At 33.5% G+C, this 27,784-nt stretch overlaps 2 protein-coding genes across 2 annotated transcripts; one reads left to right on the forward strand and one right to left on the reverse strand.

Annotated features, from left to right (window-relative positions):
- The first annotated feature begins 4,626 nt into the window (after positions 1 to 4,626).
- LOC131849115 (uncharacterized) lies at positions 4,627 to 15,868 on the forward strand. The gene is made up of 4 exons (XM_059199106.1): positions 4,627 to 4,662; positions 13,945 to 14,048; positions 14,449 to 14,801; positions 14,898 to 15,868. The coding sequence occupies exons 1-4, from the start codon at positions 4,627 to 4,629 to the stop codon at positions 15,866 to 15,868; spliced, it is 1,464 nt and encodes a 487-aa protein (XP_059055089.1).
- A 4,838-nt stretch (positions 15,869 to 20,706) lies between these two features.
- On the reverse strand, positions 20,707 to 27,124 carry LOC131849116 (uncharacterized). The gene is made up of 3 exons (XM_059199107.1): positions 27,107 to 27,124; positions 24,465 to 24,511; positions 20,707 to 23,056 (listed from the first exon to the last, which is right to left on the reverse strand). Exons 1-3 carry the CDS (start codon positions 27,122 to 27,124, stop codon positions 20,926 to 20,928), a joined length of 2,196 nt encoding a protein of 731 aa, XP_059055090.1. The 3' UTR covers positions 20,707 to 20,925.
- Positions 27,125 to 27,784: the final 660 nt, after the last annotated feature.

Raw genomic sequence — 27,784 nt, forward strand, 5'->3', positions numbered from 1 at the left:
AACTAACAGGTGTGATGAATTGCATAATTCTGCTCTTATTGTATCTGTATTAAAATTTTTGTATAAGTATAGGCGAGCTAAGTTTAGTAAGTAAGTAACATAGTTACTCTACTCTAAGTTTCTAAATAGCCATAGCGATACTTTAAATCACAGTTCATAATATAATGATAATAACCTCATATGGCAAACATTGTTTGTAGGGTCAGCTAGTTTATAGCACATACGAGTATATACGACGAGTTATTGCTACTCAATTGTAATGATATCATTAAGATTATTAATCATTGACATTTCTATTAGATTTTCTCTACCGCTCTAATGGATGCGCACAGCTGTTCTTTTTGTGTGCCATTAGTTCAGAAAGAACTGTAAACAACAATGGAGATCACAAGAACCGGTCGTCGATTATATGAATAAATGAATGAAATTAAGTGATTGAATAATTAATTATTGCGTATTAATAAACGTAGATAAACAAAACTATTATATAGCGGCGGTGGTCAAGCGGATTAGTACACCGCTTTACTTCCAATGGTCATAGGTTCAATTCATTTTCATGAATGCCAAATTCATGAATATGTTCATATCTCGGGACTAAATGACATTGAATTGTCCAGGGTTATTATTATTATTTAAAATGAAATAATGTTAATAATGAAGTAAATGTATTCAACATCAACAACATACAATACGCGAGCAGTGGAGGACCGACCGGTCGTGGAGATTTTTGGGGAAGACCTTTGTTCAGCAGTGGACGTCTTCCAGGCTGAAATGATGATTCAACTTTATATAAAAAACAAATTATCATCGAATATCTAATAGCGCCGTGAGATAGAGCTAGTGAATCCTTAAGGTGCATCATGTATAATTCATACTAAGCATAATTTATTTTAATACACTACCTACAAAATAAAACAATTGTTTGTGTTAAAAACAAAGAGATGTACTTCTTAATTGACTGTAGAATTCTCAGTGTAATAAGGAAGAAATTATCGAAATATAATTTCTTGTTCCTCGTTGCAGATACACAGTGACGTAACTGGTTATTTACAAGGATTTAATTTACTTTGAACTCAAAGCTAATGCTAATTTAATACAGCATTAAAAAAAGTAAAAAAATATGACCTGTAGCGTGTGAGAAGATTTATAGTTTGACCGCTTTACCGCCTTTTGTAAATCTCGCCGTAATGACTTTACAACTATTTTAGAATTCTTTAACACGTTGTCAGCAGGAAGCAAGTGATCGAATAGCACCGTTTATGTAATGCTCTTCAAAATGGTTGAATGTAAAGTTATTGCTGTGCTGTTATGAGTTTATGACCTATCGAAAGTGTCTGTTGACATCCGCTAGTAAGGGAATGGATGGCCACACACCTTCGGTAAGAGTAGGACGAGCCGTGCCGAAGATCTCGTGGTGCTGTTATGATAACTCCCGATTTCTTTGGAAATTCACCATAAGATCACCATAGACTTTTTGGTTTAGAGGTCTCATTACTTGACCTATACCTCACTGTTTCTATTTTCTTGTACATATTACATCAAATATCCTGTGAATTGTAAAAGACTCTCTCTAAAGTTCATGGGCAAATTATTGATTAAATTATCAAAATATAAGCGTATCAAAGTCAAATTTAACAATATTTTAATTAGTGAGTCTTTAGGCATTATTAAGATTCAAGAAACCTATTCAAGAACATTTTTTATCCTGTACAACTATATGTTTTACCCCTTTAGAACATATAAATTAAACTTATAAGAAAAATAACAATAAGAAAATGATTGATGTATGGCCACATTCCCTTGGTTTTTCCCTCATATATAAACTGAACCTCATATATCATATAACAAAATAATTTTGGACGTCTATCACTTATAAACATCAACTTTTTCTAGTAAAACGCATCTTAGTAACAAGACCACCATCAGACACGAGTAGTGACTTGGACCTCAACTCAAAAACCCTTAGGGGCCGAAACACCTTAATATGGACCTACTTGCAAATGCATCACGACAGTCCAACACAGTACAGTAATACAGTTAGTACTGTAGAACGCAAGCGGGGCTGAATATTGCCACCGATAATATAATATTACATACCTATATTGCGCACTATTTAGTACTAACTCTATCATCCAGTTCGTATAGTTACTTCAGTTCAAGTCAAAAAAAAAAACAATAGACAATCGGAACATTTCCTTTTTATTTTAAAATCAGATAATAGTTACCATATAGTTGTAGGTAAATACAAATACTATTGTATTTACAACTATACTTATTTGTAATAGATATACTTCGAAATGCTTTATTATATTCATCTAAATAAAGTATTGTCAAAAAACTATGATGTATTTCACGCAGACAGCGACGCGAGTTACAGTTAGTTAAACATAAGCGTATTAAACGTCTAATATAAATGTATTACCGCAGGTAGATACCTAATTATGATTAATGGTGGACAATCATAATATATTCGTAGCGGTTACCTCAAATATGTAAGTGAAGAATTACAAAAAGATGACTACAGAAGTGGAGTGGACATTCCATAATACTTGGCCACAGATGTTTATATTATAATACTAACTGTGCTCGCGACTTCGTCCGCGTGGAATTTAACTTTATTCTTCTAAAATAAAATAATCTTTCTAATATAAAAGTAGCCTAAGTTTCTCCTTATTATATCAGCTACCTTCTAATAAAAATCTCATCAATATCGGTCCAGCCATTTCAGAGATTAACCGGAACAAACAAACAAAAATGTAACAAAAAATTGGTGTATGTATCGTATTTATATTCATATGCATATAGTAAAAAACGGTTATTTTAATATTACAAACAGACACTCCAATTTTATTTATATGTATAGAAGACCAATTTGACCATAGATAATGTAAACATTAGATTGAATAACAGTTCATATTACATTATGATGTAATCACCTGACCCTGCTTTAACTAGATGGAATTATAATTATGTTTGAGTCAATAAAAAGAAAGATAAGTGAATTGGTTTTAATTCTATGTACTTCCGGAGAAATTTTTGTTATGATATCGACCATGCGCTATTTAGATAGACAGATAAGATTTTTTTTTAATTCTTTCAAATCGTACACTTGTATAAATGTAGACAATACATACATTATAGTTTGTGTCAGTATGTGTGATGCGCAGTAGTACAAAATGGTAGTAAGCTCAGTGAGATTGTTCATTGAACAAAATACTGATGAAATTAACGAATGGAATGAGAAACAAGCTGATTACTGCACATACCTTCCAAATCGACAGAAACTTGATATTGACCTCTATATATTGATATCTAATTTACGAAGTTTCAAATTAAACCACGACACTCTATCACATTTAGTTCTATCCGTGCTTACCTAGAACAAATACATATATATATGATCCAATGGACCACACATTGCCCTTGATCGTCCAGGTATGATAACCATATCAATTGATCACGTGTGGTCTTCGAGAATATTGAAGATTACGGTACATTCAATTACTAGCTAATTAAGATCTTGTTCACAAAATTCTCGTGTCACAATGTTAGTTACCATATTAGAGTGATTTTTATGAAATTTTATATGCATATTCAGTATGTCTTAGAATTAGCTACTATCTATTTTTCACACCACGTATTCCTAACTTTTATTTTTTATTTTTGAACAACATATAAATTTATAACATGGCATTAAAAAATACATGCAACCCTAATCTCACTCTTCTACCATCAACCCCTGTTTTTAAATATCGATTTAAATTTATATGGCAAAACAAAGTTTGCTTACATATATGTAATTGAATGAATAGAGAGACGATAGGTATATGTCAAATACCTAATAAATAAAAATAATAAAGTATAAATTATTTTTAAAAACTTACTTTGATATTTATACTATAAAATGTAAAATAAAATAGACATAAAACAAACATTCCAAAGTGACTGTTATTGCGCATGGGGTAGTCAGAGGTATTGCCAATTTTAATTCACGTTGATCAGAAATTAGCAGTAGTAGTATTGGTGTAGTATTTACATTCCGTGTCTTACACGGCTGTCTCAAAAACTTCTTTTAATGCGGTTTTCACCATTAACTGAGCCTCTGTGGAAGGTTTAGGTTTATAAGGCTTATATACACCAGTGGACTGCAGTGGGCTGATGATGATGATGAAGTTATTTGTAAATATATTGAATTACCCGTACGATATCTTAGATATATAAAATGTAATATTGTTTATATTTTTTTTTTGTAGTACCTACGAGTAAACAGCCAAATATAACCGTTAACCACAACTTTGACAGTTAACAATGGCCTGATTACCGCATCTGAATTGCCATGTGAAATGCAATAAAATTTTTGAATTGAATTTAATACAATATATAATTGTTCATCACAACCACAAAGGTGTGGCTACAATACGATTAGCTATGCAGATATAAAATAGTTTGTACAGAGTATACCTTTAACCCAAAACAACACGACCTGTTCTAGGTCTACACAACTTCTAACTATCAAATATAGTCAGAAATTGTAACAAAACCCATACTACAAATAAATTACAAACATGGCCCCATCCCATCTACATTGAACCAGTCGTATCGATCTCTCCGCTCCACTGGATCAAGATGGGTGAAGACGAGGGTATGCACATGTGTTTGCGCGTACGCTTGTGCACCTAAATATCTCCTGCGCAACTGACTGCTTCCGAATAGCTGATTGCCAGACGTGACGAGCTGAAAGCCCAACCACCTGCGGCTATCAGCTATAATTATATGATCTCATGCCCGCAATGTGCGAGGATTTTTACACACAATATAGGCTACATAAGTCACATGCGAGCACATCAACGGCAAAATCGGAATTGAAGACAGTCACCGTGGCCGAAATCGGCCTGGATTACATCATCACATGTAACCAACAACAGAGCTGGTGCGGCTTGTGAAGCGGCTGAAAAATTCAAAGCATGTAAATACAGGGGTCTAGGCTCCGAATATGATTTTGTCCCATTCGTTGTCGAGATCTTTGGTCTGTGGGGTCCTAGCTCTATAAGACTTTTCAAGGAAATAACAAAAAGGTTAGTCGACATCACAGAAGACCGAAGAGCTAGCAGCTACCTTGGACAAATAATTAGTCTAGCCATTCAAAGAGGGAACGCTGCCCGTTTCTTCGGATCTTTGCCTAAAGGTAATCCTTTAAATAATTTATATTATATTTTTTAAGATTTTTAATTTTAGTTTCTTAGTTGTACTATATGTAATATTATATTATCTGTGGTTGTACAATTAAGTTATTAAATAACTACATACATATATATTTAGTAAAATACTTAGTAATATATTGAGATTATGTATATGAGATATTAAATTAACTCGTTGGCAATAGTAAAGTGATTCACGAGGAAGGTTTATATCCATAATACATGTGTGTAATAACACAATCTGAGAAATTCAAAGTTTTGTAATATATCCGTACAAGTCGGGACAGGTCGCTAGTTCAATATAAGAAGATAATTGTGTCAATATTTATTTAAAAAATAACAGTTACTTAAACTAGTAATAACTTTGAATATTATGTTGAACTATTGAATAATATTTACATAATTATCAATTTTTATTGATAATACCTGACGACACAATTATGTATTGTGTATAGGTTGTGCAACAATATACGAAAGCTCAGCATTTGCTGACTTTGTGTGGGCGGTTTTATAACATCAGGTTCGATATATTTTTCTTCGCATCATTATGGAATTCTCCGGCTGTGATATCGGATTACGCTGACGGGGCACTAGTGGAGGATGATAAGATGAACGTGAGGTCAGATCAGTTAGCGCATTATGACAAATTGAACAGGAATTTGTTATGATGGTTTTCAAGGGAACCGCGTGTAGGCCAACCGGATGTGGTACATTGATAGCAATCGGTTAATTAGTCTACATTCTAAGAATCCCATCCCTAACATCCTCTGTGTTCATGTATATTATACAGTAGCAGTTGCCATTTCATTTCTAAGTGGACCGTCACATTGTTAGCCGTTCTAGTATCATACAATACTTGGTTTAGACTTACATTTTAATACTGTACACAGCATTGGAAATGTATTGTTTACTATTTGTTCGCGGATTCACCTGCGTGAAATTTATAACCCATGCTTCATTCTGATGTATAAGCTATATTATTATAAAGTTTCATTAAAATCCATTCAGAAGTTTTTGCATGATACAGTACCTAACAAACATCCATCCATCCATCCACACTCACAAAAATATATAGGATTCATCTTTTTTACTTCCAAGATTTTTGTTGATATGCGGAAGAGAAATGTAACAGCTAAATTCAATGTAACAGCAATGAGTTTAACTTTGCAGGCTCACATGCTATGTGAATTTGAGATTTTACAAAGAATCTCAGTGTAATTGGCCGCAGCACCGGAGTGTTCTGACTCATTCCTCAGCGAAGTTACGCAACGAACAACATTTTTGCCAGCAACATGGGGACTCCCTTCGCTATAATATTGTGTTATATTTGTTAGTAGTATCGTATCACATAATACATGTATATAATATAACATATTCTTCGGTAGTCTCGCTAAAACTCACTAACTATATGACCTATATGTATAATTGCTTTTTTTAATGTAGATGGTTATGTTTGTCCGCATTAAATCAAGAAATAAAATTTAGACTTTAGATATTTTAAAATAAATTCATGATTATTCGGATTGATTAAATGATGATTATTTAAAAAAAATAACTAATTTTCTTTACTTACTGTGCATATAGTTGTAAGGTATACTTATATATATATATCACTTTTATTATTTTCATTTCTTTTATTTTCAATTTGCGAATTGTGACATATTTTATTGTTCTTGTATTCACTGTTATTGTTTGTATGTATATCTTTTTGTATGTATTACATTACAAGTATTTTATCCGTTGCTTTCCTATTCTATCTATATGTGATATATGAGTTTTAGCAAAATATGTGGATCCCTCTAAAATAATATTAAACGTAATAGTATACAGATGAGCTCACCATCATCACAGCGATGATGGTGAGATTTCACCTATATATTTCGCGCTTTAATTTAAAATAGAGCTACCGTTTTATAATCAGAAGATATCTTATTCAGTACGATAGAAAGGCGAATTAGTAGTCTAATTATATCGAACAGGGGAAAGCTATAAAAATACGTTTATCTACATAAATTTTGTCCACATAAGAGGAGTCAAATCCACCAGATTTAGTGGTGAAGCAACTACGTAAGGTGGCCACACTTGCGTGAGCTGCGTCCATAGTAAAATAGCCCAAGTCATGATTGCAACATAATTGCAAAAATCGTATTTGAAACCAATATTGGTTAGAGAGAGAGAAAATGAGATAATGAATAACGCGCTACTTTAAAGCTGTCTAAAAGCTCAGTAGCGCTGATGAACGTTTTAACTAAAGAGATCTGTAAAGCTTTTATAAGCTTTAATAATAATATGAATAAGATGAATAATACTAAATAATATGAACAAGACTGTAAATATTTAACTCTATAATGAAATGAAATGATTTATTTATTTGAATGTGTACACGGTACATAACAAAGGTTATATAATATTTGTAGGTCCAAGTCCCGCCAAAATTGTAATTACGCAAATTACAATTTTTAAAATGCTATTAAGTTAAAAAATATTAAACAATTACTTGATACAATATTTTATCAAGGAATTGATTTACGTATATTAAAATATGTCAAGATATAAAATTATTTTAAATGTAAAATAATTTGACTATGTATGTAGATATAATTTTTCTGTAATTCATGTACAACATGTATACATTTCTTTGCAAATATGTATTTGCAGAGGTTTAGGCAATAGATAAAATATTAAAATGTATTAAAATAACAATAGTTTATACACATACATATTACCCTAATATTATGCTGCGGAATGCAATATAAGTGTACCAAGGTTGGGTCGACGTGGATAGAACTGTTAATATTCTATAAAAATGTATAAAAGATTTATTCCTTGGGTTTTCTATTGGATAATGTGTGAGTGCACTCGCCTGCGCTTACGGCTTATGCTGACGGGGAGTGGAGGATGATAAAATGAGTAACATCGTGACATTTAACAAATAGAAACAAAAACACACGATGGTCTCTGACGAAGGTCAATCTGACATGTTACATTGGTGGGCAACATTGTACTTTCAATGCAAGGGTTATTTTGCCACATAAATAAATCATCATCATTGCCTTGCCTTTATCCCATTATTTGGGGTCGGCGCAGTATGTCATTCTCTTCCACTGCTCTCTATCGGTCGTCATATCTGAACATACTCTTCTTTTATTCACATCATCTTTCACACAATCCATTCATCTTTTCTTAGGGCGTCCCTCCCTTTACATCAAATAAAAAATAGGGATTGATGGCAGAAGGGTGAAAAATTACGGTTATATGTATTTTTTAATGACTATGACTAGACTGAAACAAACTATGTCAAAACCCTTAATCCTTAGGGGCATAAAAAATAGATAACAATATATTCTCAAACCTAGCAAGCATACTTATAAAATTTCATTAAAATCGGTTTAATAGTTTAGAATTCTATCGCCGACAAGCAACGTGGACAAATGTAATGTCTAAAATTTTGCATTATGATATATCAGTATAAAATAAAAAAGCGAATGTAACAGTAATGCGCTGTAGGTAAATGAATAGTTATTCAATTTGGAAGTTGTTGGTATAATAGGATAATGTCAATGGTTAGTGTTGTTTGCGTAATAAGTGAACATGATTTTTTCGTTTCATCTCATAATAATTATTACGTATGCCGACAGACGTACGAATAAACGCATAGCACACTTTCTGCATGGTTGTACTTCCTGCATTGTATACAGGTTACTCGTGATAAACATACCGAGCTGAAACGCATTGATAGTGTTCTCGAATATGAACAACTTTCTCCAACAAATACACTCGAAATCGGCTAAGCAATTTTGAAAATTCAAATAAACATATCACGTGACAACATATTTTACATGAAGAATTGTAAGTTTTTTTATGGATAATAAAGGTATCGTACTCGTACTTTATTTATTCAGTTATTTACATATTAATCATATTTTTCTTATCGTATTATATTCTCTATTTCTATTTTATAGCCCGCCTTTTATTACGCAAAATTTCGATTTATTTTGATTTCGATTTTCGGTTGTCTGGAAGAGAATTAAGCGATAATCCTCTTTTGTTTAGCATATATTTATATAAAGTTCTTTTTTTGTAAATATTCATGTACACAATAAAATGTTATATTAATATTATTATTATCATAAATTTGTCACTTTTAACTCAACGGACCTCTTGCCTCATCACATTCATTCTCATCCAGCGTAAACCGCTTGCGCAGGAAGGTGCGCCATTCCATTATTACACATAAAAAACAATTGATTTGACCACATTTGCTAAGTATATTTGTATAGTATAGTGGTAGGGGGAGCCCCATACAGTTGATCAACTTACTCTTTATACGTGTTTTTATAACGTAGTAAGCCGTAAATATCAACTGACATCATTGTATCAATGGATTTGACTTATTCCATAATTCTTCTTTCGATTGAATAATACATTGAACAATACATAACAAATAAATGTATTGTATTTTCACCAGAAATCTGCGACAACTTTCACAACCTCAGTTCGTATTTATGACTTACTTAGTTATAAATACGAACTGAGATCAGTGTATCAATGGATAATTTTAACTTACTCCATTCTCCTTTTTTCGATTCAATGGCAAGAAATTTGCAAGAAATTCCCCAGAAATCTGCAACAACTTTCGCGCAGTCTGTCGCATATTTAGGCCTTCTTTTGTACAGAATGTGGGTACAAAGGACAGGAGAGTATACAGAGGTTGACCATAGGCTGGGATGGTGCTCTGCAGTCGTAAGCCTCCCTTGAAGTGACCCTATTTTACCAAATGATACCTTGGTGCACCATGGTACTTACTCCGTGGTAAACATACACCGATAAAACAAATATGCGAAATTGTATCTCACGACCTTTAAGATGTCTAAATTGCGGTGATAAACCGCAAAACCATGATGCGCTCTCTAATGTATATCTCTAAGTAGACAATGCAAACTTAATTCGGTGGTCTAGCTGTTTAGCATATCGCCTTACTTCCGATTTTCGTAGGTTTGATTCCTCGCTTGGTGCAAACATTTGAATTTTATTCATGATTATGATTATTAGTATTGATTTAAGTATTTTCTATAAGTACTATAAACGGACTACACATATAGAGAGAAGGCATTGTTAATAATGTGGACAAATGATCCCATTGCTCGCAATGTACCATGTCAGGTTAACCTCCACAAGGTTACCCCTGGAAACCATCGTGATAAATTACTGATGAATTTGCCACGATAGGCTGACTGACCTGACCTCATGCTCATCTTATCATCCTCCACTGGTGCTCCATAGCGTAAACCATTAGCGTAGGTGGGAGCACCATTTCTTTATCACACATTACTAGACATATGTTATCAACCACCAACCAGTTTTATATTATTAGTGCATGCATGTGCACCATGTCATTATCAACAAATAAATGAAATAAGAAGTCGAAGAAGCACTGTTTTATTTTACCAATTAACGCGTGCAGAGGTAGAACAGATGATACCAACCGTCAAATTTTCCATGCGGTCCGTACTCAGATGGCATACATGACTTTTCACACACTTTAAGGAACGCCCGTTTCATTGTACATTTCTCTATTTATATCCACACTAATAGGCGGGCGGAAGGCGTTATATATGAATGGTTTTAAGGGCAGAGGAAGGCCGAAAAAGAGATGGATGGACTGTGTGAAAGATGATGTGGTAAGAAAAGAAGTAAATAACGAGATTACTGCGAACAGGGATGAATGGAAGAGAAAAACATATTACGCCGACCTCAAATAAATGGGATAATAAGGAAGCAGATTAGGATATTAGAGAGTGGAAATATTATAAGTTTGATATAAAGATGGTTAATATAAACAATTACTGAATACTTTTGATTTTTTTAAATATTTGATAGTACGACATTCCAGATACAAATAAACAGTGGTATTATAAATTTTATATCCGTGGCTGTCTCTGCATAACCACGGTGAGAACTAAGTTTGTATATTTATTATACTGCCCTATTTAACTTTAGAAACAATAACAAAATCAATACAGTATAATATAATATAATAAATAATACCACTTGGAAATATAAACTCAACTTAAAAGTATTGATTTACCTTTCGGCCAATTGCACATTTATTACATATTTTATATTACTATCCTTACCGTCCAGTTCGGCTACTTACTTCAGTTGTGAAAAACAGGCAAGAAACTCGACTGGTAAAAATGTTATATTATTATTACTGTTTTTAGTCAGTTCCAATATTTAATAATTACGTAGCATTTAAGTAATGTATATATATGTTATATTATATATTTAAAATTTAAATGCCTTGTTTGAAGAACGAACCCCATACAAAGTCATCTATAACATAATCGTGTGCAGACTAATAGGCTTTACATATTAATATATTAGAATCATTTAACGGTAGATAAAAATATCTTTTGTTATAAAATTGAAAATTTCATGTCCATCACCATAAAAGACCTGTTAACTTTATCCATCACAAGTCATCACACATCATTATTACAATTTAGGACATTATTATAATAATTAACAAGTTACATTATTCTAATAGTCCATAGTACTGTTTACGTTCAGGCAATAGTTATCGCATTCAATGAAATTTGAATCCGTGTAAAAATATAACACAAGACTAAGTGACAAAACCGGTTCAAATTAATTGATTTCTTTTATAATTTTCCCGTCACGTGTGATAGATCTTTATAACAATATCGTAGATAGTATTCACTGTAGTTCAACTGATGTGGTACACTGTAGTACAAAGTTATTGATATCAAAACTAGTTTAATTGAATGATTATTAATAATTATTATTGTTGTTCGAGTAGTCTTAACTCTCTTACGATATTACCAGAGTTAATAAGTTCTATTATTGCTTTACAGTAGACTACTCAAATAATACTACGTTGAATATCTTTTAAATTATAGAAAAATGATTTTTAGTCGCGTGTCGAGCTTCTCATTACAAACAAATCAACGTATTACATTATCTACATATAGATATTTGTTTTTACTCAGAGAGAGTCTTGCCCTAGTAATTTACTACCATAACTTATTGACCCCAAAGGTCGTAAGTACGAATATGACCATAATGTACTTTGTGTTTATATTATATTTATGTCTGAGTCAGAGGAGGAAAAACCGAGATCAGACCAAGTTAAATCAAGAGATGTAGATATGATGACCTATATGTGAGCAAAAAATACTCTTTGAAACGTACGAAATGGACACGATAAGTATTATATTCGTCATGTCATCTACACTTAATTATTGATTATTACTAACTATCTACTTATCCTTTTTAAATCTATCTATCTCATATTAGTTCCTTATGGGGTAAGCAGAAAGATCTATCATCATTCGCTTTTATCTTTGCTTTATTTAGTTTTCTAACTCATCTCCAGAATAAAACAAAAAAACCTTTATAGTAGTGAATTATCTTACATCTAAAATGAAATTACATCACGGTAACAAAACCAAATAGAAACGACAATAATAGAAGCAAAAAGTTTTGAACGTAAACCAACATATAATGGCAGAACAATTTTTGAGTTCAGCCTAAATCTGGCACAGAGTGTAAATTTATTGACACTATTTACATATTCACATTTTTAATTACCAAAATTTACGTTATCAATACAATTTTATCATGCAGAGTAGGGATGGCAACAGTCACTGTCATATATAAGGCTGCAGCGATGCTGAAGTCACAAAGTTACATTCATATCATCAACGAGAAGAGTTGGTGTGGGAAGGTCCCTCGTACGTTCTCTACCTACGCAACATGCCTTCCTGTATTACCGTAAGTGAACAGACACTGTAAGCAACATAGCGAATTGATTCATTGTTTATATTACCTTATAGTGAAGATGGATTGTCACAACTATGGCAAGCCTAATTTATATAATTATATAAGCATATACTTTAAGTTACTTTTCAGTATTTAAAAATTTGAATTTATATTAGTTGTATTTGATTATATAAATCATAATATACTGCGTTATATTAGATTGTGGTTTGAAGCTATACTTAATATGGTGTTTGATCACCTATGTAGGTTTAACATACTGCCTTAACTTTAGATAGTCGCGGGTTCGATTCCCGAAAAATTTCACTGTGAAGTACAGATTTTCAAGAGTATTGGATTTATTATGTAGATATACGTCATTATTTTTTTATCTGAGCAACCATTCATGGCCTATTTCATACCTCTCAGATTAGGTTTTCATATAAAAGACAGCCTATGTCTCATGAAGATCCGTTTAGTGGGTAATAAACAGATACGTTTAAGTAGGTATTTATAATACGTGTGACGTAGTGAACAAAAAAAAGTTTCTATAACAATTAAGCAAATTTCTAATGAGTATGATGCATGTGAACAGTGACTAAGTAACTGTACCATGTTATACAGGCGGCAGGCAAGTGCCCGTATTACATCTTACGTCATTTAGAATATCCGAGACTATCTAGTACACCTTATACTGACCACTTTCGATTCCACGCACGCACCTATAAACATATTTTGAATAGAACATTCAGTACATTTTGGTATAGTAAATGACTCAGGGTATCATAGTGACACCTAATTAAACAACTGATAGATTTCGTAAATTCAAATATAATATTAGACGTATGCAAATAAATATATTCATGAATACAAAAGTTTTTTATTATGAGTAATTTGAATCCGGAAGGTATACGTGTGCAAGGGTGCAAATATCTAAATAATTATAATACGTTGTATTTTGTAGGTTTGGTTTAAAAATGGAATTACAATTTGTTTTATTGTCTTTCAGCTGTGCTGTTTTCTACTGGCCAGCATTGGCATCTGCTTCGCGACTTTTGGACATGAACAGTTAGTATATTCATGTTCCTACTAATTAATATACACTTCCACCTATTCTAATATAATCACATGAATTTCTCGAGAAAAAGTATTTATGTACGTAGAGATATCTGATTTGTTTACGCTGCGCTGCGTCTTAACAGACGTAACCGCAAAAAAGATTAGATGCAGTAATTCGGTTGAGATTTCTATAAGAGTTTCCCACGCGTCTCTTTATTGTGATAAAAGGTGAAAATCAAGCTATTGTGTTTTAATGATAGATCTACCCCTTACCTTTTGTTTTCACTGGCATCACGTTTGACCTGTTGGCATTGCGAGCTATTGTTCCTTTTCTAGATTCCTATTGTTTGTGTAATGTAATGTTATTACGTATGATGACATGTTAAGTGTATGTTTTTACTTGTTACAGTGTTCATATTCGAGTTCATATACCCGAAGAACATCATTCATCAAAAGAAGTAGTGGTGCATGAAGAACATCATCATGATGATCACGGTCACGGGGGTGGTGGAGGAGGCTACGGCGGCGGTCACGGCGGCGGTCATGGCGGAGGTCACGGTGGCGGCCACGGTCATGGAGGAGGAAGTTTCGCTGACCACTTGCACGGTGGATTCGTGGATCATCTGAAGGGTCATGGCGGAGGATTCGGTGGCGGTCACGGAGGAGGATTTGGTGGCGGTCATGGAGGAGGATTTGGTGGCGGTCATGGCGGTCACGACTTCGGTGGTGGTCATGGCGGTCACGATTTCGGAGGTGGTCATGGCGGAGGTTTCGGAGGTGACCATGGCCACAGTATTTCAATAAGTGGAGGAGGTGGTGGACACGGAGGTCACGACTTTGGAGGTCACGGAGGTTCAGGCGGCTACGATTTCGGAGGTGGTCACGGTGGAGGTTTCGGAGGTGACCATGGCCACAGTATTTCAATAAGTGGAGGAGGTGGTGGACATGGAGGACATGACTTTGGAGGTCACGGAGGTTCAGGCGGACACGATTTCGGAGGTGGTCACGGGGGATTGGAGTTAGGTGGCGGACATGGGGGAATAGAGTTAGGCGGTGGACATGGGGGTTATGATTTAGGTGGTCACGGAGGTCATGGGGGCGGTTCTGACTTTGGGGGTCACGGCGGAGGTTTCGGCGGTGGTTTTGGAGGAGGTCACGGTGGGGGAGACGACCATGGCAGTTTCGGCGGTGGACTAGGAGGTGGTGATCATGGTGGACATGACTTCGGTGGGAGCCTAGGAGGTGGATTCGGAGGTGGTCACGATGATCATCACGGTGGCGGTGGAAGCATCGGCGGTCACGGCGGCGGCTTAGGAGGTGGATTCGGAGGACACGACGACCACCACGGCGGCGGTGGCGGTGACTTTTCCGGTGGAATCGGAGGCGGCCACGGATTTTCATCAGGAGGCCATGACAGTTACAGTGGCGGATTATCGAGTGGCGGCCATGACAGTTACAGTCTGGGCGGTCATGACAGTCATGGCTCCGGAGGATTTGGAGGTGGATTAGGTGGACACGGTGGCCACAGTTCTGGCGGTTTCGGAGGTGGTTTTGGAGGTCATGACAGCCATGGATCTGGAGGTTTTGGTGGGGGTCATGACAGCTACAGTGGTGGTCATAGCAGTTTTTCTGGCTCCAGCGGGCTCTCGATCGGGGGTGGACACGGCGGCCTTGGAGGTCACGGATTCGGAGGCGGTCACGGAGGTGACAGTTACAGCTTTGGTAGCTCCGGAGGTCACGGCCACGGGTCCGGAGGCTTCGGTGGTGACAGTTATACGAATGCGCTCGGCGCTGGACATGGTGGTGGACCCTACCACAAGAGAAAATAAAGCCTGACCTATAGTGATAATGGGGCCAACTAAGTCATAGTCTTCTGTTGTTAACTTGGATAATATAGAATTATCCAGTATTAGGTACAAAGTTTAAATGTTATTGTAAATAAAATATAGCCTAAGTTATTCTTGTTATTGTTGTAGTAAATATTATTTAATTGAAAACGTGTTTTATTCATAGATATTATTGTGTTATATATAACATTATAGAATACTACCTGTGCCCGGGGATTCGCCCGTTTATAGCTTAAGTGTTATTCTGATGTATAAACTATATTACTGTAAAGTTACATCAAAATCCGTTCAGTACTTTTTGCGAGAAAGAGTAACAAACATCTATCTATGCATACATAGGTACTTATAAACTTTCATTTTTATAATATTAGTAAGATATACAAATATGTATGATTTAAATATTTGAAAGAAGACTCTCAATAAATTCCCCGTTAATAATGAAATGAGATATATATGGACATATCGATGTTCTAACGTTTATATTACTTGTATATTAATAACCTGTTAAAGTTCAGGTTAGGAGCGTAAATATATATTTATGGCATAAATTACTAAATAAGAAATTGTCATCTATTTTTAAAGGAATAAGCTGTAAAAATTCTACAATTACGGCGAACTAAACCGAACAACATATTTCGGACTAGTGGGAATAGACTCGATTACTCTTCAAACATAAATCAGAGATAATTATGTATTAAATGAATTATAGTCATTAATCTGATAGTTATGGAGGCTTAAATAGATATTCCTTAAGAATAAGATTGGCTCCGAGTAATAAATCACGACTATAATCCCGTATGACTGTTTTAATTAGAAAAATAAACGCATCTGAACAGAAATTACCTTCAACTTCGTTACGAACAGTATAATATAGTAGGTTTGGTATGAAAATACATTGCTTTATTAAATTCTTATATAATTGGAATGTCAAAAAGCTTAAACCCAGTTGTGACCTAAGACATAACATCATCATGTGATACCTATATACTTACTCATACTTTACCTGTCTTGAGGGCTATTGAAATTGAATGGCTTTGGTACTTCTAAATTATGAAATTTAAATTCTATAAGTCTTGAATTAGAGCTTCTTTTAGCGATGTAAGCAACTGTTTGAAGGCAGAAATATGGGAGACAGAAGTACCTACACTGTTCGTTATTGTACATAAAAATCATACATAATTCTTATTTACAATTAGGATCGTATGTCGTATTCATTCTAAATAACTTATACCTAAATTACGCTAACCATGTAAACAGTAATTTTGTGTTGTAACACTGAAATTGAGAAATTGTTGGCCTTATTAAATCTGAGACTTCTTCTAGAAGGATGGCAGATATTCTCAATTTTATACTTGATTTTTTACAGAATCTTCGCAAGATAGCGAGGAATCGAATCCGCGACCATTCGCAAGTGACGCCTCAAGCTTTTTTCGTGTTACTGGCATCATAAATTCGTTATGTGATGATGCTGTGGAAGTTCATAGGCGACAGCTATTAGTTTCTTGCTCATACATGAAAAAAATATAAACTCCAATGTTTATAATTTAATAAAATCAATCATACTCCTTCCATTCATATACTCGTATGACTCTAATGAGTTGTATTTCTAGTTAGGAATCAAGGCATAACTGGGTATACCACGAGTTCTAAAATTATTCGAAAGCAGTAATTTATGATCAAATTATCTGAGGTGCGATACAAAGAGCAGGTTGAGTTGTAACAATGATTAGAGAACATTAAGCTCGTTTACTGTTCACAAACTAGAAACATAAGATAATAGCAGTATTATATAACAGTTGCACAGCGGGTCTGTGAAAGTGTATGAGTAAATGGCCATTTTATCTGTTGATTATAAACACAGCCACCAGGAACTAGTTATGCATATTTCTAGACTATAGTATCTGATATAGTGCTTAGTATTTTCACTAGCATTATGTAATGTTCATGGAATAAAGGACCAGAGTTTTTTTTATAGTATTATCTGCCGTTTCCTTGTTCGCGACATCCTTTTGGCCTATTTTTTTTAAATGACCAGTGTTTCTGGAGGATTATAGAATTATATTTTTGTCTGCACTATTTGTATACAAGGTATGGTTGAAGGTAGATATAGGACAAGGTTAGATTGTTAATCCAAATTGGTGACTTAATATTATAGTTTTTAAGGGGACAACCGGCAAGTTGATAGAATACATAGTTACCAAGGGGTTAATAGTCCCCTACCTTTACAAGCACTTTTTCTACTTAATTAATACGTGGATAGATTGTTCACGACAAGCGACATGACGTAACTACCTGGTCTATCGTATATACAACTAGGTTGACAATATATGTATTTCATTCTGAAATCACATTCTGAGATCTCTCTGGAACTGTTGGTTATATTAATTGAAGCTTAGAAGCAAATGTTCCAATCTATACGATAAGATTTTATTTGATTAATTATTTTCTCTGATTGTTTGCTAATATTTCTAGTGCCTACATATAACAGTTTTATCAGATGAAAGTAGTTTTCTATAATAAAATAGTTGAGCTCGAGAATAGATGATCTAAAATAATTCCTTTTGGAGTAATTTTTAAATTGTACAGTCGAGTATAGTAGGTCTAGTTATAAATGAAATACCTAAACATCTTTTACTATAGAATAACTGAATTACACATCTACATTAATATTATAAAGAGGTAAATTTTGTAAGTTTGTGAGGTCATATGTCGTTACTCTGGATGTATTGAACCGATATTAAAATTTTTATTAGTATTAGCTAGCCATTTATCGAGGAAGACTTATAGATATAATATAATAATATGACATTATGCTACGACCAACAGAAGAGGAGCCGTAATGAAAAATCTACCAAAAACTTGGGAAAGGTGACTCTGCGGGTATGCTAGTTGTCATATACATATACAGAAAACGAGTGTCATAGGGTTTTAATATTACCTACAGAAAAAGATACGAGTACCTATTTACATTCTATTGCGATTACAGAATCATCTGATTGGAGTGATAAAGTTACATAAAGTACAATTACGACAGTTCACGACAATGGCCGGACCAAAGGATTTTACACGTACCTAAGTTACGTAAAGCGCGGCAATGTGCCCTTCTCCAGGTAAAGCACGCATGTTTTGTAGTGAAATTACGTTCTAAATTGTGTTGCCAACGTAGAATTTTCACCACCAAATCTAGTGGATTTGATCCCTTTATTGGTTTCAATGTCGTTTCTGGTGGATTTTTAGTGGGCAAATATTGAGTAAGTAATTGCATTTTCTTTTCATTTTACATTGTCTGCGTTGCATAAAAAATCATAACTATATATTTCTAATGATACTTGACAATTTTTGAAAAGGGATACGAATAATATAATGCCAAACAGCGCCAACAATAACAAAATAACAATTTCAGTATGAAAATACACTTAATATTTCAATAAAAAATAAATTTTAAAATTATTTCTTTATTTGTATTCGTTTTCAAGTAGGCAAAGGTATGACTGAATTATGGACATAGTTTTTAACGAGTATATAACGTTGCGAAAAAAATATTCCTTTAATGCAAAATTATAATGGTATGGTTTTAGATGTTCTGTCAGGCTCCCCAAGATATTGTTGGCATAACTATTTATAAACTGTGAAATATAAAAATTAGTAAAAAGCGTCTTTAATTGTATAATTATAATAAAGAATAGTCTAATTTGCATTGGAATTAGAACTATTATGAAATTATTGTTATAGATGTACGTAATTTAACTATTCCGCACCATTAAAAATAGTAAACTTTACGGTGACCGTGCAGTATAATAACCCAGACAATTCACACAACGCCATCTAGCTCCAAACAACACAAAACTAGCCACACTAGGTCAACTGATAAAAATAAAGTAATAGTACCTATTAAATACTTGGTTTACGCTATAGCTATATGCTATGCTACTATGCTAGATTCACATCTATAAAAATTACCTTGTAGTTTTTATTCATTATACATATTGTTAATGTATTTTTATAAAGACATTTCATCAATTGACCACAGGGAATTTATGAGATCAATTTTATCATTGTTATAGAACATAATATTGGATATAACTTAGCTTTCTGATGGTAGTATATTGACATTCTGAGAAATATAATGATAAGTTTATCGTATATATTCATACGAGGAAAAATTGCGTACTATATAGATAGTCCATAATGTATATAGTAATATTTATGAGAACAATAGTAGTAGCCAGTAACTATAACTTACCGTGAAATGTAACGCTATCTTCTTCATCAATTTTAGTATAATACTTACAAAAAAATTGACCTCTTCTTCACCTGATGGTGTACGATAACCGTCGCCTATATACATAAACAGCAATACGGACACCCCGTTATCATGTGACACCTGTGATACGTCTCATCGGTTACTATTCTGGAGGACTAGAATGTTCTTATCCTTTAATTTCACTGCCTAATCTAACCCAACAACCAAAACACAACTTACAAAGTAAGCTTATTAGCTGAAATACGTGAGACTGAAACCGCGAAGATAACTTTTTACAGTAGATCGTTCTGTTTATAATACTCTTATTAATAGCATTAAAACTTATTTCAATGTAAGCAACGCCTAAATTGTTTCTTACAAGTCACTATATCGAGATAATTTGTTGCTGTAAGAAATTGACAAGGCGTTAAACTAATTTCTAGAATAATTTTTCTCAATACTAAATTTAATTTCTCAGAAAGGTATAAATATTAGATTGTATTTGTATAGCCCTCGATTTGATATGTTTAAGTTTGAAATAAAGTACTCCCAGCTCTATTTATTTTGTTTTGTTTATTTTTCAACACTTTGTCTAGGGATTCGTATAAAATGCATGAATACCATTGTCGTCTTGTTCTATCTATAGCTATGATCGAGTTAGATTTATTATAACCACAACACGCTTTAAATAATGTTCTCAAAACATAGATTTATATCATCACACTTGCGGCAAAGAGTAACAAACGCGGAACTACCTAAACTCACAACTATATACAAATTATTTTTATAACTAACTTCATAGTTTGTCACCATATTTAAACTTCCCTCTCAGACCGGAATCTTCTGGTAATTGGTGAGTATGATGAAGTAATTTACGAGTCTGTGGTTGACTGTCTCCATTGTTGAATTGATTCATTTTATCTAATTCATTAATCACTATGTATTTTTGGCGAGATTTTTTATTTGACATATTCTTTTTATGCCTGTGAGGATGTTCGTTTTCTGATATAAGCGTCGGTAGTTCGGTTGTGACTGTACTCGTACTTTGATTTTCAAAGTAAGCCGATGGAGCGCTGGTGGTAGTCGCTACAGACGTTGTGTATGGTGTAGTTGATTGGCTAGGTGCTTCTGCGTATTGGTAGTTATCGTTCGATGCCTCAGGCTCCGGTGCTTGACCAGCATGTAGCGCTTTTATTGCCATTGCTGTGTAGTATGGATGTGCGGGAGAAGATTCTCTAATAGTATAAGCTGTAGGACTGATGGCATCCGATCCTTGCGTATTATCCGTGTGATCATCACTGCCTAAATTGTCAAATGCAGACGGTGCATCGTCGTGAAATTCCGATACAATATTACCTTCTTCTAAATGATCGACAACCATAGTTTTCGGTTCTTGTCCTCCAAAGCTGATATTTTGAGTTGATATTGACTTTTTGCCTTTTAAATTCTGGACAGCCACTAACGAATTATCGTTCTTATCTTCTGATGTGAACACGTTTGATGACGAAGCATAAGTATCGTATTCATAGTTATTTGAATAGCTGTCCTTAAAATTTACAAATGGATCTTTATACTTTGAAAAGCCATTAGGAGGTAGAGCTCCTGGATAAGATTTTGGTTGATAATCATGCACAATAGTGGAAGATACCGCATATGGCGCTGGAATATTGGTTTGTTGTGCGTTATTACCGTAGGTACTACGTAACTTGTTGGAATTTTTATTGAAGAATTTAAACGATGGTATTGGTCTATAATCTTCTATCGGTTCTCTTGGCGAGTCATATTGTGGAATATGTGGCTTTTGTGGTGCTTTGTATCTATGGTACGGTGTATATATACTTTCATAATAAGATAAGTCATTGCCTGGTGTCGATTTTGTAGCTTTCGGATATTTATTGAAATGTTTATTTTTATATCTTTTGTGACCATTAATTTTCACACCCTGGCTAGTATAGGAAGCCCTAGGAGGAAATCCGATATTATCCTTTGTAAGATCTACTTCAGGTGGAATTTCTCCATGGTCATGGAAAATATGATCATGAGTTACATCTCTTGGATTATACGCGGCATATTCCAGATGTGACGGTGTCCCTAAAGATCCAATTGCTGTAAAACCTGTCAGTGGTTCTGAAGGGATTGCTATTAATTGCCCATTTTTAATAGATTGGAAAAGCGGATGATTCGAACTAACTGCGGACATACTGCCTAACTGATCAACACCAGCTACATCAGATGTCTTAGCTGCATCATCAAAGACTAATTTATGGATATGTTCTTCGCTGTATGTATGAATGTGTTCGGTATCTCCATCGATTATTTTTTCAACTCGCTGTGGCTTTTTTATTTTTCTTATAGTCCCCGATCCATCTAAGTCTGAATAAAATTGTTCATGAAAATTCGATACTGGAAGTTCGTCGTCTGGTGGGGGCTGATTTCTTATTGGGGGACGTTTTTGTTTAGGTTTTTTAAGAACTTTCTTTCTTGGTTGTTCGTTCAATTTTATGACCTTTACTCTTTTTGGAATATGATTAGGGGCAGGTTGTATGACTGGGGGTGGCGAATGAACTGCAGGTGCGTACGAATTATCTGTATTTTCTGGTGTCAAGCCCGAGTCATATTCCTGTTCCTCCCACTCATTTGGCGTCGGTCCGTAATAACCTCTTGCACGGTATAGCGGCAATACTTTAGACGCCGCTGGTTTTAATCCCGGCAAACGTGACTGATCATCGTATAATTCTACAGAATTGAGAGGCACAATATTTGCAACAGCCGGAAGCGCGACGTTCGTTGGTACTGCCACTGCACCTTCAGCACTAGGCAAGTAGGCCGGGGCATACTGTGAGGCTGCAGGGTGATTAGTGATATAGATCTTTTTATGATGATGTATGTGCTTCACTTTTTGTGGAAGGTGGATGCGGATCTTTTTCCTGCAACAAAAGAAAATTAGAGTGCTGGTATGTTGTCGTGCAGTAATGGATCGCATGCTTGATCGATGGCCACGTTTTTATGCTACGACGCGGTTCCGTCTAATGTCATTGGCTTGGCGCGTGATGCGGTAGTGGCTTTCCCTCTTGACGACGTTTCGACGTTGCCGTACCCGTATTTATGTACATATATACAGCGTCCGTTACACTTGATATATGAACAGGTCTAGTATAATGTCATTATTTTTTTTTATAATGTATCGCATTGAGACTTAATTGGCACTTTCTAGGCTGTAGGCGTTCGTTGTGCGCCTGGTTGGCTATAGGATCAATGTTCATAAAATTACTACTTAAGGAGAAACATACAAATTAAATCGCATTTGTCGGCACACTGACATTAACAAGTTCCATCGCATAGCTCATTTTATAATATACTTTCGCATAATTCAAGGCAAATTGACAATACAATTAAAATGGTTGATACAAATAAAATTGTATTAATCTGTGTTATTGATATGGTATATATTTTTCAATTAATTTCAATTTCTTTTAAAATGAAATTATTTATTTATGTTTTGTTTAGAGTATATACAATATACTTGTTACTATAATACGGTTCAAAGCTACAAGTTTTTATCAGTTTACGAAGCTAATGCATCGTTGATATTATTGTAAAGTTTTACTATATTTAGTACAATTTAGGAATAACATAGATAAATCATATTTCATTTCTATTCTATATTTTTACTTCAAAATTCAAATAAAAATACAATTTATGATAATTTAATACTTTCCTTACTCAAATAAGGGTTTATTTTCAACAGATTTTAATAGACTAATAACTAAACTTATGACGGTTTTTACCGCCAAAAATTATTTGACAGTAATAGACAGACTCTCTTTTGGTGATGATTGTGAATTATATTTTCGCAAGAAAATATTCCGCATATATATATATAATAATTTATTATTGTACCTAACCAAAAATATATATCAAAAGAATTAACATTATTTACGTCTGTAACTTTTTTGGAAAAAACAGAGACTAATTACGTAATGCAATTACTAAATCTTAATTGAAGCGACAGTTTTCGGGTTACATTTGACAGTGACTATTCTGTTCATTTGTATTGTGACTATAACTGTCAAATAGTATTCGTAGACACAATTTAAACGTTTTACAAGAATGAAGTTCCTAACAATTGTATCACGTAATCAGGTCTCATTAATCCACAATATATTTTCATACATAAATGATAGATATTGCTTTTGTCTTTTGTTGAGTACATTTATAAAACACTACTAAAGAGGTGCACAAAGAACACTCAGTAAGTGATTCCTTTTCTATGATTTCTGTTAATATTAAATTACGAGCACGAGAATAGTAAGAAAATGCCATTGAATAACTTACTTGGATCCGTCTGCCGTAACTGAAGCAACAGCTATCAGAAGAGCGAACTGTAACAATACAGATGTTTTTTTAATAAAGTGTTATTTTTTACGTAAATGGAATACTACTCTTTTGCATTCAGTATATCGTTATAATACGTAACAATACATATTTTTTTTAATAAAGTGTTATTTTTTACGTAAATGGAATACTACTCTTTTGCATTCAGTATATCGTTATAATACGTAACAATACATATGTTTTTTTAATAAAGTGTTATTTTTTACGTAAATGGAATACTACTCTTTTGCTTTCAGTTTATCGTTACATATAAATTATCATGGAATTTTTATTTTGTATCCTCATGTTGTCATTTCTAAGGACTACGGCGTCATGCTTAAGGAAGCAAGGCAGTTAAATTACAGTGTATGGAACCTGTACTTTTAGTACATAAACTCTCTATCCGGCAGCAAAGTTATAACATAAGCAAAATAATATCATCATTAAATAGATAAGACATTTAAACAAAAGTATTAATTATATATCCCGGAGGTCTAGCAGTTTTATACATTACCATATTCACTAATGATTGCTGGTTTGATACCTGAACAATTAAAACATTTGTATTTCTGAATCCGTCCGTTTGTATGTTTTTTATTCTGATATTATTTATTTATATTATGTTTTTACGAAAAATGTACGTCTATCTGCTAGTATCTATGACGTCAGTTTCGCGTTGAGCTATGTGAGTTTAAAAATCCTAGAGTGGGATGTAATGAGCTTTGCTTAAATACTATGAAAAACTGCAGTTAGAGATAAGATATAGATGTTGACGTGATTCTAGTATTGGTATAAACCTTGTGTCACTAACATTTTCTCAAAAATATCTTATTTGTGTCAAAAAGTGTCTTAAGTATTAATTATCGGAGCGGCGAATTAGATTAAGCTGGTTTTATGATCTAAAATAATGATTGATAACGTAAATGAATACTCGACTGAAATCAAAGTCGAAACTGAAACCATATTTCTTTATCTGTTTCTAACCGCCTTAGGAACTAAATTTCGAAATACGTTTGCAATTTCCTTTGCAGTGACGTAGTAATAAATAAATTATTACGTTACGCTGTTAACAGTAATTTTTAAAGAGATAAAATATGACCTAATACATTTATGTATTTAGGAAATTATTCTTCATTCATTAATCGGATAGAATTTATTTACTCCTTTTTACCAGGATTCGTAATAACAAAAAAAATCGATATAAATTATGAAATTATTTATTCATCACTACTTAATAAAATAACGCGATGACTGCGAACAGGGATGAATGGAAACGAAAAACATATTACGCCGACCCCAAATAAATGGGATAAGGATGAAGCAGATGATGACTTAATACTTTTTAAATATATTTTATATCATATTATTATAAATTACTACTACAGGATAAATTAAAGAATGATAGAAATAATATTGTTTAATTCCGTACTGTAAATAAAAATCAGCGCTGGTATCAATGTTTCCAGCATTATGCTGAGTTGTGGTCCAAATTAACTCTATATTGTAGTGTGGAAATTGTTGTTCGTTTTTTTATATTATTATTGTTGTGTACGAGTCAATAAATTGTATTCTATTCTAAGTATAAAAAGATAATAAAATATTGATATATTCTATTGCTCTTTTTCGGTAAGCAGTTTAACTAATAATGTAAAATTTCATCGCATTATAACTCACACCTATCTGTATAATCCATGAACATGTATTGTAAATATATATTTATTTTGTAACACTCATGTATTCCACGACATATTGATCACAGTTGTTTATATCACAATATCACTGTCCACATACACCAGAAAATATACCGACCAATCTCAACCAATCCATTGACAACAGCTGCTGCCGACTGAGAGACAAAAGGATTTTTTTTCAATACTGCACTAGTCAAAACTGCACTGGCCTTTAGCGTCGTATGATAATTATTCCTAGTGCGCTTGATTATTTATAACATTCATTTTCACGCCTGAAAGAGCTCTGCACGGGCGCAAGTGTGCATTTAGCACATGCGAATAATACATTCATTTTGCACCTTAATATAAGTCCATAAGTTCTGTTTTAAGACAAGCAGAACACGCTTCATAATGTACTTTTTAAAAGTGGGAATTTTAGGGTTCCTTAAAAAGCGGATACATCGGTAGTTTACATCACAATACGTAAAAAAAAAATCAATTTTTCGCCAAGTCATATTATTTGGATCATACACAAAATATTTGTGTATTAACAAAAATACTATATAAATTTATTCTACGCATTATAAAATTAATCGCATCGAACCTACCACCTACCACATCCACGAACACATACATACATACACAAACACTCAAATCAAATTACTACAATATAATTAATATCTGTATAATTCTTTACTTACATTAGTAAACTATATCTGTTTTCTTATGTAAAGAAAATAAAACAATTAATAAACAAATTCTGTAAAACCCACAACTGTGTTCTATATATGTATATTCAATCGACGGTTATATATAGGCAAATACTAGTATCATTTATTAAAAGCGATTCTTTCAATCTCCTTTTATTTATTTGTTGATTTTTAATATCGCAAATTACGTTTGTAGAATAGATATCAACATTTATGTTCTCACTGATCTACCAAGATACATGGTAATGCTGGAAACTAACAAGATTATAAATGTACAACAATCGAAATGTATACTTATACTAGCTATCCCGGCAAACGTAGTTTTGACATATAAATTAAAATCGCTATTAAAATTTTATAAAATATTAAAAATATGGTTTGATGCTAGAAGGGTAAAAATTTAGGATTGTATGAATTTTTCAATCCTAAATAATAATAAAATGAAAATAAAATATATTTAGGGGTGGATATCCCTTACTACTTAAGGGTATGAAAAATAGATAGTAGCCGATTCTCAGACCTACTGAATATGCATATGGGCTTGATCTGGATTATATTTATATATATTTAAATAAAATAACAAAGCAAACGTTTAATTAATTTAATTTTATATGAGACAAGAAAAGTGACATATTTAAGTTGTTGCTATGAACGTACCATGTCAGGTTGACCTCCACGCGGTTGACCCAGGAAACCATCGTTGTAAATTCTTGGTGAATTTTTCACGATGGGCTAACTGACCTGACCCCATGGTCATCTTATTATCCTCTACTGGGGTCTCGCCAGCGTAAACCGTTAGCGAGTGAATCATTCCATTATCATCCACAAAAATAATATACATATGTAGAAAATACTCAGAACTCCAAATCTTCAAACCGAGAAATGGAACCCGCGAACATTA

Source organism: Achroia grisella, unplaced genomic scaffold (assembly GCF_030625045.1).
Source record: "Achroia grisella isolate CSIRO2021 unplaced genomic scaffold, CSIRO_AGI_Agris_v1 utg640, whole genome shotgun sequence".
NCBI classification, from domain to species: Eukaryota; Metazoa; Arthropoda; class Insecta; order Lepidoptera; family Pyralidae; genus Achroia; species Achroia grisella.

What these genes read in the sequence shown, in the direction of transcription:
- LOC131849115 (XM_059199106.1), top strand. Translation starts at nt 4,627, where the DNA reads ATGGGTGAAGACGAGGGTATGCACATGTGTTTGCGC. An exon ending in GTATGCACATGTGTTTGCGC is followed by an intron (nt 4,663 to 13,944) that starts GTACGCTTGTGC and finishes TGTATTTTGTAG; the next exon opens with GTTTGGTTTAAAAATGGAAT. An exon ending in CGATTTCGGAGGTGGTCATG is followed by an intron (nt 14,802 to 14,897) that starts GCGGAGGTTTCG and finishes ACGGAGGTTCAG; the next exon opens with GCGGCTACGATTTCGGAGGT.
- LOC131849116 (XM_059199107.1), bottom strand. An exon ending in GTTACGGCAGACGGATCCAA is followed by an intron (nt 23,057 to 24,464) that starts GTAAGTTATTCA and finishes CTTTTGTTGCAG; the next exon opens with GAAAAAGATCCGCATCCACC.